Consider the following 15,425-nt stretch of genomic DNA (forward strand, 5'->3'; position numbering starts at 1 on the left):
TGTTGAGATGTCCCTATTTCAAGACTCATATAACCAAAAAAACTTGGTTGCTACTTCCAAAAAAAAAAAAAAATTACTAAAAAAATGTTTCAGTCAATGTTTAAAGTTGTTCAGGTTGGATATTACGCTATGATATAAAGCAAATGCTTTATACCATAAAAAGGACAATATTTTGGGTGCTTAGCTAACTAAAAACAAACACTTACACTTATGTACACTGTCACACTAGTACACACACACACACAAAGAAATATGCAAGTTTACCAGAGTGGTCAGAGTCTCCTCGGTGACTATCTTGAGTGTGTCGACCACAGAGATGTAGCCGAGCCGCCTGGCGATGGACAGAGCGCTGTTCCCGTTCTGGACAAAAGAAAACAATACTGTTGGGTGACTAATTTGTCTGAAACAGATAACAGTATCAGGGAAACAAAAGCATAGTGTAGCCAAAATTCAACATGGGGATTATTCAGTGATTATTAGATTTGGTCGGGAGGTTCAGATTTTTTTTTTGTAGTGACAGGACTGTTGGAGGAGAGAACAGAGGATGGGCAACAAAAAAATTGATTCAGATTCAAAACCAAACATGTTGTGAGAATCTGTGTGTATCTGTGTGTGCGTGCATGTGTGTGTGTGCGTGTGTGTGTGTGTGTGATGAGCACTAACGTTGGTGAGCTCGTTGGGCGATGCTCCATGTTGTAGCAGCATGTTGATGATGTGTGTGTGTCCCTGCTGGGCAGCCTGATGGAGAGGAGTGTAACCGTTCTGCAGAGGAGAGAGAGAGAGAGAGAGAGAGAGAGAGAGAGAGAGAGAGAGAGAGAGATGTCAGAAAACACACACAATGCACTTACGCTACACAAATTAATACGCACAAACCTACATACACACAAACACACACACTCACACACACACACAGACTGCTATATGCAATAGCTACCTTGGTCTTAGTGTTGACCTTGGCGTGGTTTTTTAGCAGGAAGTTGACCATCTTAACGTTGCCATAGTGACAGGCCACATGGAGAGGAGTATAACCCATCTGAGGAAAGAAAATCAGTCAAACTGTGTCAAATCACATTAATAGCATTGTTTCATCTTTGTGTTGTTGTGCAACATGGATTTAATGTGTATAATAAATCTCTTAATAAGAAATGTTCAGGAGAAATTAACTTTGACCCCTGTGAGGCCTGAGCTGACATTGCTGTTGTTGAAAGTGGCATCTATTTTGGCCTCAAGTGGGCTGAATCTTCTTTTGTCATAGAGCTATGTTCAGAAGTAACAAGATGCAAACATTTCTACATTTCTACTAGAATTACCTTTGTCTCAGGGTCTACAGTAGCTCCCTGGTTGACAAGGACCTCAGCAACGTTGACTTTATCCTCCTGGGAAGCCAGATGGAGTGGAGTCAGACCAGACTGAGGAGACAGAGAAACAGAGACAAACATGCATGTATAAGGACACAGAAGGGTGGAGAAGTGCTGAATGTAAGCTATAATCCAAATGAAGAGAGATAAAATTGCTAGGGGAAACGATTCCAGGTCTGTGCATTGGTTGATTAACTGTGTTAGCAGTGTGTATCGCGAGCAGCAGTATCGTTATATCTACATTAACACTCATTCCTCATTCTTAAAAGCCTACGTGATTGTGTTGGTCTTGCACTCACCGCCAGACGTGAGAAAAGCCCCAAATTCTTTGTTTAAGTAAAAAAAGCAATGGCATAATGAAGAAATACTCCCATAAAAGTAAAAGTCCTGCATTCAAGAAAAATCACTGAAGTATCTAAAGTAAAAAAAAAATAAATAAATAAAAAAAAAAGTATTGAGAATAGTTCATTTAAGAGTGTTACATTAGTGATGCATTAACCTGTAAGAAATATTGTAATGAAGCTCTAACTGCTCCATATATGGTACTGTTGGCTAGTTTCAATGTTTTTTGCATGCATTTTTTTTGCATTTTGCAATTTCCTGCTGAAATGTAGTGCAGTAAATATAAAAGTAACATTTTGCAAACAGAAATACTCAAGCAATGTGCCAAAATCTCAAAACTGTAGTCAGGTACACTGAACGTATGTGCACATGAACATCTGTGGTGTCACCCAGCTGCACACATCCATCTTCTACCTTGTTGCCCATGTTAATAGTAGCGTCTCTGGCCAGCAGCAGTGTGACAATGTCCACGTTGCCCTCCTGTGCTGCAAGGTGCAGTGGGGTGATTCCCTGGCGTGTTACGGCGTTGGTGGAGGCACCGTACTCCAGCAGCGTGGTGGCAATCTCCATCTGATTCTTCTTCGCCGCGATATGGAGTGGGGTGTAACCGTTCTGGGCACAGAGACAGTGAATAGATGGAGCATTGTTTTTTTTCTTGGCTTGTCCTTTCTTTCTTTTTTTTCTTTCAGCCAAACACCACCACCACCCTGTAACATACAGCTTTTTGTAATGTGGAAAAATCTATGCCAGGTTACAGCAGTGTGCGGGAATACCTTCATTTTCACATTTTGTCATACTTTTCTCCCACACACACACCGACTTACAGAAGTTGCTCTTTTGCTTGTACTTTTCTCCCACACATATGATGACTTGCAGAAGTTGCTCTTTTGCTTTTAATATGGATAGTACAAAAAGTTCAGGATGATTTATTACAATTCCAAGCAGCGCACAAAAGACCAGCAGTTTGTAAATGCATAACACCATATGACTAATACTAAAGTCCTGTTGTATAATGGTTCAGTAGAGATAAGGGACTGGTTAACACATTACTGTTACTGGTCTGTTTATAAAAGTGATCTTCTTTCTTTTTCTGAATTTTGGTGCAGCTCTCTGGGTAAGAGCTTTGTCCTCATCAAAGTTGCAGCACTGAGGGATGCAAAGCTATTTTAAGCACCCAGGGACTCAGTTTATTAGAGATGTAAACATGATAGGGAAAAGGGTGACAGGCACAGACACAAACTCACCCAGAAATCATTATGTATGGTATCTTTCTGTAACATTATCTATCTGTATCATTCTGTAGAGATGTATCCTACTTTGAAATAAAAAAGTAGGTTACTGTCACCTAAAAATTATGAGTTTGAATCTTTGTTACATGAGATATAAAGATTGTTGCTGAGAAATATCACTTAAAACTCTTATTTGCTGTCTGCCAACATTAGCTTAGTGAATATTTTATCAGAATGTGGTGGAAATTGTCAGGGTCCTGCAGATTTCAGTGGTAAATCTGTCTGGATAGTGACTGTTAGGGTGGAAGGGCCATTAAACCAGCCAATCACAGTACGTCACACAGCCTATCCACGTTACAATACTGTGCAACTAGGTCAGTGAGAGAGAGAGAAATAGAGGGAGAGAAAGAGAGACACCTGGTGCAGTGCATTAGAAGTGTTTGATTTAACCGCCTACATCACCCTGACTTTGGCTCATACTTGCATTTAAAGCACACTTACCTTTGCAGCAGCATGCGGTGAGGCTCCCTGGTTAAGTAAAAGTAGCGCCACCTTCTGGTTATCATAGTGTGCTGCCACATGCAGTGGGGTTAGTCCACTCTGGACACACACACACACACACACACACACACACACACACACAAACACACACACACACACACACACATCATGTTAATTCTTAACACATGAGCAGAAGTGATAGCCACTTGTTGTGAAAACTGTGGAGTGTAGCTTCAATATAAACACACAGTGATCATGTCTTATTTGTGAGTTGGGGTTACATGTGTGGGAGGTGGCATAAGTGTGTGTATGTGTGCTTGAATATGTTAATACCTGCAAATAATACACTTTTACAGTATTAGCCAACATTTATAATTTTCTTGGCAAAGAGTGCATGTGACTGTAGCTGACTGTAGCCCTAATAGCAGGCCTCCTTCCCCCCATGCACAGACACTGCATTTGCTTATACTCATGTCCTCTGCAGGCTATATTGCCTTTCTGTACTGTGTCAGAGGGTGGCCTATGTGTCATAGCTTTAAATTTTGCCAAAGGAATCTTTCACAGGGGAAGAGATGATACTACTCCCATGGTGGCTCCGACTGATGTAACAATTGTGCGGCTATAAAAACACAAGCGGGGGAAAGAGGTGATTCATACGAAATGACTGTAAGCTGATAACTCGCTGGGTAATTAATTCCATCTGTGCTATAGAGGCATAGCATAAGGTCAAATTTATTGTGTCGTGGTCTTAATATGGAATGAGCTTTGAGTTCTCCCATATTATTCATTTCATTAGCTCCGCCCAGGGGGTGAAACCTCTGCCAGGGGGGGTTATGATTGCCTCTGTACATCCACCCAATCTCTGTCCATCCAGCAGAAGGTTAGCTCACCAAGTCCTGGACAGATGCGCACAAACTCAGTGGGAAGGTTGGTCAATGGCCAGTGAGGATGTCATTAAATTTTTGGGCCAATCTGCCTCAAGGGGGCTTACTACAACAAAAGCGGTAGTTTCCAAATGTATCCACGTAACATGATGAAACGGAGCTAGAAGATTAGTGATGGGTCAAGGAGGCGCTGAGCTTTCCTTACAAAAGAAAGGTCTAGAGGGACATGTCCTATGATAACAGCATAGCCTATAGGGGGTGTGGCTGAGCACCTAAATGGCCATAACTTCTAGCTGCGACCTTGGCGGAGGTTTGAACTCAACTCATAGTCCAGTCATTTTATGAAAAAACCTAGGACAAATTGCAAGAGAAGCAAACTCAACTGATTTTGTATCCTCAGTATGTCCTGAGTGAGGGAAAAAAAGTCCCAGGAAATCCCATTGGTGGAAAGTTTTGAAAATCACCTATTTATGACCACAAATGACCAAAAAACACTGTTTTTAACACACAGGGGAAAGGGGTTCAAAATTTTACTTTCAGATATCACTATAAAAATTCACAAGTTGATTGCACACACAAAGACAAGAAAAAAAGTCAATTACAAGTTCTTTGAATTATTCTGTTTACACATGCATATCACACATTATCTGATTTGATATGCACTAATTGGAATATAAGGAATAAATGCCAGAACAGATATTTAAACAATGAATTAAAAGGTTACTACATAACAGTGAATTAAAAGGTTACTATATATATATAGTAACCTTTTAATTCACTGTTTAAATATCTGTTCTGGCATTTATTCCTGATATTCCTTATTAGCGCATATCAAATCAGATAATGTGTGATATGCATGTGTAAACAGAATAATTCAAAGAACTTGTAATTGACTTTTTTTCTTGTCTTTGTGTGTGTAATCAACTTGTGAATTTTTATAGTGATATCTGAAAGTAAAATTTTGAACCCCTTTCTCCTGTGTGTTAAAAACAGTGTTTTTTGGTCATTTGTGGTCATAAATAGGTGATTTTCAAAACTTTCCACCAATGGGATTTCCTGGGACTTTTTTTCCCTCACTCAGGACATACTGAGGATACAAAATCAGTTGAGTTTCCTTCTCTTGCAATTTGTCCTAGGTTGACCCCAATTTTGGCCTAAAATTACTGGACTATCAGTACATTTTTTGTCCTTCTGTTCACACTCTTGCAGTCATTTACTCGCACATGCTATTTCCTGACCTCTGCAACCGTCTTGCCCTGTCTTTCTTTGGAATGTGTGTGCGAGTGTATCCGTGTGTGTGTGTGTGTGTGTGTGTGTGTGTGTGTGTAGACCTTACCTTCCCTGAAGCATCTGGTGGAGCGTTCTTCTGCAGAAGGAGGTTGGCCACTTCTATCTTCCCATACTTTGCAGCTACATGCAAGGGAGTGAAGCCCTTCTAGAGAGACACACAACAGTAGAAAACAATATGACATCAAACATGACATGAAATACGATTAACTTACAATGACAACTAAAAGCACTTATGCTGATACTACTACTGCTTTTACTGCAGCATTACCATTAACCCTTTATCGGGCAAGTTACTATTTTTGGTAATTTCAGAAATTTTACATATCACGCCCATCCCCTGTCTCAGTTAGTTCAATAATCATTTGGTCTTCACCTAGCCAATCAGCAAAGATCGCTCTACATCCCAGGTCACATGATTGTGGCCTTTGACCAATCTCAATGGCTTTGATTTTCTATAGGAAAATGAAAATTTTAGAAAAATTTTATAAAAGTAATAAAGTCCTGTCATGTTCACTAATAACAGTCTAGGGTTGTTTTTTTGAATTTCAAAGTATTTCAATGAGTGCCCTATAAAGGGTTAACAGACAATTAACACATTATTTACTATTTACTCAATGGTGACAGATATCTTGAAGTACTACTTATTTTCCTCACTTCTCTCCTCATGCATGTCCCTACACATGGCTGCACCACACTTTGTGTTTAATCACAACACTTTGCGTCATTTAAAGGGCTGAGTCACTGAAACATGGGGAAATCATTACTTTGCAATGAGAATGATGAAAGACAAAGAGAGGGTCATTGGGGTCTGGTGCATTACACCAGATTCCTCTGTTATGAAGCAACACAGATCAGTGACCGTGGCCTGAAACTGTCTCTGCCCAGATAGACCCAGCCCTGTGTTTGTGCATGTGTGCATGTGCGACTATGTGCTTAAGTTGAAGGTTTCTATGACTCAGCCCTTGCAACAACACCACAACTGGTTATTAAAGTGGAGACATGACAAATAATTATGTGGCTTGACAGAATACAGAGTGGCTTACTGGACTGGATGCATGAATATAAGGTTATGATGTATGATGATATATTTCTCCTTCATAGATTATAGCAAGGAGATGTGATTGCACACACTGCAGCCATTTAAAATCATGCTACCACAAAAGACGTCGCACAACTTTTACAACTTGGTTGATTCCAGTCCCCTGAAATGTTAATATTGTTCTTATCTGTGCTCCATCCACCTTTTAAAGCAGCATTAAGTAATCTATGTCTTTTAGTAAACATCACTGCTAGAACTTATTTCCTCCTACACAAATCTCTAGCACAGCATCCCCCACCCCTCCTGTCCCTTGGAGGAATGGTGGCCTGTAACTGGGACTGGGAGTGTCTCAAAATTACAATGGGTGGGGACTTTTTGCTCTAAAACAAAGCATATGAGCTGGAAAATACATCTTGAAAGCCAGAAATATTAAGCACTTGGCAAAATAATCATGATTTAACATTAATACCATCAACAACCCAATCACACCCTTGTGGATAGAGTCTATTATGATCATTTGTTCATTTGTTTATGGGGCAGGAAAAGGTGTCCTTATTGCCCTCTGAGGTTTTTTCAGACGATTCAGGGCTCTCGTGCTTCTTTCCTCTGTGGAGCTCCACTTTTGTTTTGATTTTCAATTGAAAATTGTCCATGGAGGATCCATTCCATGCTGAAATATCCCCTCCGGTCAAGTACAGTTAAACTCAGGAATTGGGCTCTTCTTCACAAAGGAAAAAACATGAATCTCTTGTCATGAACAGCTCAGCAGTTTGACTTCAGTTGTCAGCCCATCTTTGAAAGGAAACCGCCCTAAGAACAGCACGGTAGACCTCATTCTGACTCAAAAGATGCTTTATGAGGATACGGCAATTTCTACTTCCACTTTGGCGTTGGTGGTCATTCAGCTCTGATTGGTTTTCCTCAATGTCTCTCCCACTTCTACATCTATACAGCATTAATATGGCATATTATAATTTGTTTTATTGTATTCATTGCTGTGTTTCCCACTCTCTCTTATTTTATCTTCTATGAATCACTCACCACTTTTTACTCTCACTACGTGGGTTTTGATGATTATTTTCCAAAGTCTTTTTTGGACTAGCATGGTGTGTGTATGTTTATATTGTATGTGAACATGGGAGCATGTCTATCTATGTAGGTGTGTGTGCGTGTTTGTGTCTATACGTTTGCAACAGTAAGAATCCCCATGCAAGCCACTTGTATATCTGTGTACACGTGCAGATATTAGACACTTCTGAGTACATGTGTCATGTCTGCATGAATCTGTGTGTGAGCGTTACAAGACATCAACCAACAACCAATCAATCTGCAACACTGTGAGATATCTACCTTAGTGGTGATGCCCAGGCTGGCTCCCTGGTCCAGCAGTGCTGCAGCCACGTCTCTGTGCCCCTCCCTGGCAGCCAGGTGCAGGGGGGTGTACCCGGAGCTGGTGGTGGCATCTGGGCACGCTCCGTTGGCCAGCAGCTGGTGGACAATGTCTGACTTACCCAGGCGACTTGAGATATGCAGCGGGGTCTGGTCATCCTGTCAAATAAATAAATACATAAATAAACAAACCATTTTTAATTGATGATGCAAGCCATTTTCTATCATCCTGGACATTTTAGGAAGATTTTCATTCACTAAACCCGTTCATTACAATGTGAGAGATTTCACTAATGAGAGTTGAATGTAGAGCTTTATTGCTAAAATCAGTCTCAAAAGTAAGCATGAAAGCAATTATTAATGTAGCAATTGAATCAAAAAACATAGTGCTTTAAAATGGAAAAGAGAGGGATTTTAGAGCACAGAGGCGAGAAACAGATCTACATTTAACATAAAAATGGCATAATCACATATTAAGAAAGTGATTTGGCCTTCTCAAGGCTTTGGCGAAAGCGTATTCCATAATCTGGAGGCCACACTAGTGAAAGGCACAACCGATTTTATTTTTTTTCTGTAATGTTAAGGTTGTTTTCATGACAGTTTACAAAAATGGCGTTTGTGCGACGTAATGCAAACCCTCACATGCAAGAGCAGATGCACTTTAATTACTGAGTAATTAGACATATGACAAAATGACATCACCACACCCTGACGCGCGCACACACACACACACACACACACAAACATGCAAGTGTCCTACCTTAGCCTTAGCTTCGACTCGGGCTCCATTCTGGACCAGATATCGGACCACGTTTGACTGTCCTGCCCTTGCAGCCATGTGGAGTGCTGTCTCTCCTCGCTGGAACACACACACACACACACACACACACACACACACACACACACACACAGAAACTTAAGAAACAAGCACAGACGCATAAATATGACGTTGTTACTGTTACTGCTGTGTCTCTTCCAGAACCCGCCCCACCCCCCCACCCCCTCTCATAAACACACACATACAAACAAATACAGAAGTTTTTGATGTTAACATGATCCTCACCTTCCCCCGCCCCTTACAAAGAGAGATTGTGTGTGTGTTAAAGAGAGAGGGACAGAAGTAAAGACAGAGCGAGAGAGAGAGAGAGAGAGAGAGAGAGACCCCCTTGCACTCCCCACCCAGCTTACCATAATGATGTCCCATAATGCTCCGTTTCTACGGTAACCTGGCCACAGACACGGCGTGGGCGACCAAATAGTTGGGGTTGCAGAGCTGAGTGTACAGTGCTCTTCCCCCTCTTTCTCTCCTCCCATCTCTCTCTCTCTCTCTCTCTCTCCCACCTCTGGTTTTTATCCTTCCTGTTCCTACCAAACTCTCTTCCCCCTCTCTGTTTTGCTATTTCCTCAATTCTCTAATTCTCCTCTTTCCTTGATCTCATTTTTACCCCCCTCTCTCACTCTGGGTGTCATTATTTCTCTCTCTCTCTCTCTCTGTGTGTGTGTGTGTGTGTGTGTGATTTGAGAGTTGATTAGAGAGTTTGGCATGTATAGGAGGTTGTTGGACAACATTTTAAAGATAAAATTGACTGGACAACATTTGGCTAATTTTCTCATTTAATAACGCTCTCTCATAGTATTTAAAAAGGCATTAATTAATCTATATTTTTAACAAACAAAGAACTGCAAGAACTGCAACAGGATTTGCTCCAAAACAGAGTTTGCACAGGGAAGTGACTGAATTACTGATACTGACTGGCAACTTTATCAAATCCCTCATTTGTGCTGGGGGGCAGAAAAATCTTATTTATCTTATTTATTTCATTACTTCTTCATTCATGTATTCATGTATCCATATATTCATTCATTCATTTACTTACTTACTTGTTTCTTGCATTTATTGCAAAGTATGTTTTTTTTTTTCTTTTTTTTTATATACCAACGTGTTCTCCTTCCTGGAAAACAGCATATTTTCTAGCATCTAGTCATTCACCACTAGGTGCACATAAAACATCCAGCCAATAATATCGTCACAGACTGAATTTTCCGCTTGCAAAAACCTCTGGGAAGAGGGCAGGAGATGGTCTAGACTTCTTGAACTCACCACGTTAGTTGTGTTTGCCGAAGCCCCGTGGTTGGTCAATTGGCTGACGATATTTTCATGTCCCATGAATGCCGCAACATGAATGGGAGTCAGACCAGACTGGAAAGAGGCAGATGGAGAAAGAGGGAGGGAGGGAGGGAGGGAGAGAAAGAGAGAGAATGTGTGTGAGAAAGAAAGAGAGAGGAGATGAATTAATGTAAGTACCTGAAGATGGAATGAGTGCATGAATAATAATAACCTGGAAAACTGGATTTTTCTCTCTTTCTTCAAATGCTCTACAAATGAACACCTGATGACTGTTAAAGGGAAGATCTACCCTAAAACACATTAACAGTGTTTATTTCTGGTTACAGTTTCTGTTTTAGAGATTAATTAAGTTTTTCAAATGAGTAACACAGACAAGATCAAACACAGCCACATCATGGCTTTAACAGACTTAAATGATAGGAGAAAAATGCACTTTCTAGATAGAAGCCCTTGCTCTTTTCTTTTAAGGGCTTGACATTGAAATCTGCCATTGAGATCTGGAGTGTTAGTAAAGTTGTTTTGGTGTGGATTTGTCCTTTAGATCTGCTGAACCGATAAAGTAAAGCCTCACCCATGAACCCAATACAGTCCAGATCCAAAATACAGCAAACCATGACATGAGCGTGTGGTTGTGGGGCAGAAGTGGAAAAGCTGCTTGTTCTGTCTCTGGCACTGACAGAGGGATGTATTAAAGCTGTCAGTTCTGCATAGGCATGTATGGAAAAATGCATTCCTATTACCTTAGGTGAGTGGGACAATGAAATACACTTCTTCCCAACAAGAACAATTTGTACCTTAAAGGTAAAAAAGTACACAACTGAACTTGTGTATTCCCTAAACTTTTTGGCACACCACAAGCACATGTAAAAGATACTGGAATGCTGGAAATAAGGTAATAAGTGGTATCTTTAGTGTGAGAATATTAATTATAATATTCAATGTCAGACCTGTATTCACAACAAATTTAATGGTGGGAAAATTTTACAAACACACACACACACACACACACACACACACACACACAAAATCAAGACAAACCAGGGCTTTGTCTGCCCAAGTCATTTCGGTTGTACGACTCTTCCCTCCAGTGATGCTCTGGAAAGTTCACAGAGTGCAAAACCAGAATGCTTCACCCCCTGCCTTTGTCGCTGTAAAAACTGATTAAAAAAACAACTGATACCATGCAACTGCCAAGACACACACACACACACACACACACACACACACACACACACAGACATGCGCGCGCCTACCTCAGTGACTGCCTGTATGGACGCTCCATGCTTCAGAAGCAGCTCCATCACCTTGACTCTGTTCTTCTTACAGGCAATGTGCAGGGGAGTGAAACCATTCTAAAACACAGAAAATAAATAGAACCGAAAGGACGTATATACGTAAAAATGCCTCAAAGCAGTCCAAAACCCTCTGTGAAGTTTAATTGGTCTTGCAGAGCTGGCAGAAGACAAATGTGGACCTCTGGATGGAAAATACAGTACAACGGGGAATCTGTCTGTCCTTCTTTCTTTTTTTTTTTTTTTTTTTTGTTCTTTCTTTCAGCCCCTCTGCCGACAAACCAGACAAGCATGTGTGGGTAAGAGTCGACTCAACTGTGAGCTGTAAAAAAACAACAGTATGCTGCGCTGAAATAGATACCTTTCTTTACAACTCACTCTCCTCACTCTCGTACACGTACACACACACACACACACACACACACACACACTCTGCCCCCTCCCTCCCTCACTCCCTTGGCTTTGAGGTTTCTGGCTCCGTCCTATGACTTCATTTTCCTCTCTGTGTCCTCCCCCTCTTTCTCCCTCTCTCTCTCTCTTTCCTTTATTCTTTCTTTCCCTCTCGTTTTCTCTCTGCAAAGTCCCAGAGCTCTAACCACACCCAGACTGCTCCCGTTACAGAACAGAGATGGCCGGCGTATGCCAAGACAGAGGCTGAGGCTAACAACTCTCTCTCTGCCTCCTTTCCTGTCTCCTTCATTCTACTCTCCCCTCTCATCCTGGCTCTGTTGTCTTTCTCTTTGTGTCTTTCAAACAAATTAATAAGTTCAATTATCATACTTGTCCTATTTCAATACGCTTTGGTAGCTCAGAAGTCGAGGCTAACGTATCCCAACTCATCCCTATTCTTGCTGGAAAAAAAGTGAAAAATGTTTTTAATAAAAAGTGAAAAACTGATCCATTAAATTTTAATGACTCCATTAAAATTTGCAGATTTGAAAGGAACTTTTTTTTTTCTGGGCATAAATTTGTCTCAACGCCTCTCCTCAGCGGTGTTGTGAGTGTCTGTGAATGAAGGCTTGAAGGGCAGAACACAGCGATTGGCTGGAGGAAGGTGATGGAGTAGGCCTAACACATGCCGGCAAAGTATTTATCAAAAGGAAAAATAGCTATGTGTAGCAACTATCAAGTTTTACAGAGCATTTTTCCACATTATTTCAACATGGATGGGAGTGACTTTGAGTAATAATGCGTTCATGCCATAGCAGAGGTCAAGTCTTGTCTTGAGGACTTGAGAGTGTTCATGCGTTTGCTCACATTGTTGCGAGACTGTCACAGCTCCTCTAACAACGGCGCAGATTTACAGGCTAAAGCAAACACTAGTCTGTCGTATGGATGAACTGAAGAAATGTGTATTAGTTCCAAATAGTAAATTCAACCAGAGCGACGACATGAGCATTTTTTTCTGAGTAGGAAAACACATATTTTTGCTATTAACAATATGGTGTGAACGTGGTGTAAGTTGACATGAGTGAGTGTATATTCTGCACACACTTATGAAACAAATAACTGTGACAGATATGATCGTGACTGTTGACCAGAAGTCAAAATAAGATCCATATGGTCCTTTAAGGAGGAGAGGAGGGAATGGAAGGCAAAACGCAAAAAAAGGGAAATAGAGGGAAGGAACTGAGGGAAAAGGGGGAAAGGAAAAAAAAATGACGCACATATTTTTGAGGTCATGGTTAGATTATATTGCTGTATAAATGTTAAACATGCGGATCTAGCTGCAACCCTTAAACATTCCACTGTGGCACTGCAAAAGCTTTCAGAGTGAATCCTAAATTTTCTGCTATGCTGTATCTTTTGAGAAAAAGCAACTCTACCCTTCTCATCTCTTTCCCTGTGTCTCTTTCCTGTCCTCCCTCCTAATGCCTTACCACTTCTCTCCCTCAGATCAAGTAATCGATTGATGTATTGAAAGGCGTCTTGCCTGTGATGATCTTGGTCACCTTGAAGTGTTTCCCCTGCCTTCTCAGCGCTTTTTTTTTCTTTTTCTTTTTTTTGAATTCCCACTGAAGCTTTAGAGGCACAACCGTCTTTCATCGTGCACGTCTCACTCCCTGCCTTCCTCACCAGTGCCTTGGCGTTGGGATTGGCCTTCTTGTCCACGATGACCTTCGCCACCTTGTAGTGTCCGCAGTGGGCAGCCACGTGCAGGGCCGTCAGGTAGTCGTTGGTCACGTCGTCCACAGGCACCTCGTGGTGCAGCAGGAGCTGGACGCAGTTGAGGTGGTCACCCTGCGTTGCCATGTGGAGGGGGGACAGACCGTTCTGCGAGGAGCGAGGGAGGGAGAGAAGTTTAAGGTAAATCCAAGGTCACATGCTCTTGAACAAGATATGGCATCTTGAATTCACTGGGTAGCACAAGAGACACTGACTGATCTGGAAGGACGAACAGCGAGACAACAGGGCAAGTATAGCTGTTGAGAAAGAGGGAGCAACTAAGAGAGAGATAAGGAAAGAGAGACAATAAGAGAGATAAAGGAGGGGAGGCAGAAAAAAAGAAAGAATGAGAGAGAGAGAGAGAGAGAGAGAGAGAGAGAGAGAGAGAGAGAGAGTAAGGCCCAAGTTCAAGTTTATTTAGAGGCCTTAATCACCGTTACAAGAGCGATACCTGACTAACAATTTCCAGTGTCGACTAAGAGTCATCATTTCAATACAACAGATCCCCCCTTCCCCGTAAAAATGTAATATTTCCCCATTCTCCATTGCAATATATTCCTAATGCATTTTTGAGAGATTGTGTCATGTTTTATTGTTATATTACAATGCCCAGTAACAAGCTTAAAAATAATAATATGAGTACACAGAGTTCAGTTCACAGAGAGGGAAGCCCCTATCGGCCTAGAAGGGGCGTTGAAGAAGAATGGTGGAGAAAGAGAGTGCAAAGAGCAACAAAGAGAGTGAGAGAGAGAGTGATATTGAGGAGAGTGGCTGGTAGGAAGATACACAGACACACTGGCTGGAGGTGTACCTTGGTCTTTGACAGTATAGGAGCTCCTCGGTCCAGCAGCATCTCCACTACCTGCTCATGTCCACTCCTGGCTCCACAGTGGAGAGGAGTCAGACCATCCTGGAAAGACAGAGGAACCACAGAAACTACAGAGGAGCCGACTAACCAAATGGCTCTGGTTTTATTTCTCAGCACCAAAAAGAGGGTGTACTACAGCTGAGAGCTATTGCCCATTACATATCATTACATATAAGCTGAACCAGTGCCCTTGAGCCAGGCACTGAAGCCCTCACTGTAACAATAAACCGAAGCTTATTCAAAATCACTGTATTAGAAAATAAATGGACATACTTGGTGTAATCAAAGGCAATTTCTAACTTTGCTCCATACAAATGAATCCCTAATTATTTTGGGGCCCAAAATATGTGCGTGTGTGTGTGTGTGTGTGTGTGTGTGTGTGTGTGTGATTGTGTTATAGTAGAATATTATACCATGTATACCATTGTAACTGCCATTGTTGATGCAGCAGATGTTTAACTTGTCTTTCAATACATCTTAAGCCATGTTTTAAGCATCTTTCACATTTACATATTTTGTTGATTATAAGTCGAAATCCGAATAAAGCCTTTAAAAGGTGTGTGTGTGTATGTGTGTGTGTGTGTGTGTACCTTGGTCCGTGCATCTATCTTGGCCCCTCTCTCCAGCAGCAGACGCACCATATTGCTGTTCCCTCGTTTGGATGCTACGTGCAGTGGCGTGATGTCATTCTAAGCAGAAGATAGAAAACACATCAACAAAAGCATCAAACATTTTTTTCATTCGGTCACGGCGCCAAGAGAATTCAGAATTTTGTCAACACAGGATTCACCTGAACATTTCATCCTCAATTCCTCAGTGGAGACATTGCAGCAAAATAATGGCTCAACATCTCCCTCTACAGGCGACCAAGTGTACAACCCAAACAACCTCAGTTATACTGTTATTTAGTTACACTGTGTTCACCGCTTTCTTCTTATT

The 15,425-nt window shown here is 41.3% G+C and overlaps 1 protein-coding gene across 8 annotated transcripts in view; it reads right to left on the bottom strand.

The window, feature by feature from the left end:
- The window catches only part of LOC115377729 (ankyrin-3-like), a 160,006-nt gene that overhangs the window by 51,761 nt on the left and 92,820 nt on the right, over positions 1–15,425 (bottom strand). For 7 of the 8 annotated variants that reach the window (XM_030077692.1, XM_030077691.1, XM_030077696.1 and 4 more), the window contains 14 exons: positions 15,077–15,175; positions 14,430–14,528; positions 13,529–13,726; positions 11,414–11,512; positions 10,134–10,232; positions 8,793–8,891; positions 7,994–8,191; positions 5,651–5,749; positions 3,431–3,529; positions 2,115–2,312; positions 1,311–1,409; positions 935–1,033; positions 664–762; positions 265–360 (listed from right to left, as the gene is read on the bottom strand). In XM_030077692.1, coding sequence (XP_029933552.1) covers positions 265–360; positions 664–762; positions 935–1,033; positions 1,311–1,409; positions 2,115–2,312; positions 3,431–3,529; positions 5,651–5,749; positions 7,994–8,191; positions 8,793–8,891; positions 10,134–10,232; positions 11,414–11,512; positions 13,529–13,726; positions 14,430–14,528; positions 15,077–15,175 — 1,680 coding nt within the window. The remainder of the gene's footprint in view (positions 1–264; positions 361–663; positions 763–934; positions 1,034–1,310; positions 1,410–2,114; positions 2,313–3,430; positions 3,530–5,650; positions 5,750–7,993; positions 8,192–8,792; positions 8,892–10,133; positions 10,233–11,413; positions 11,513–13,528; positions 13,727–14,429; positions 14,529–15,076; positions 15,176–15,425) is intronic. The other variant, XM_030077693.1, reaches the window with a different exon arrangement.

This window comes from Myripristis murdjan, chromosome 19 (genome assembly GCF_902150065.1).
Source record: "Myripristis murdjan chromosome 19, fMyrMur1.1, whole genome shotgun sequence".
Lineage (NCBI taxonomy): Eukaryota > Metazoa > Chordata > Actinopteri > Holocentriformes > Holocentridae > Myripristis > Myripristis murdjan.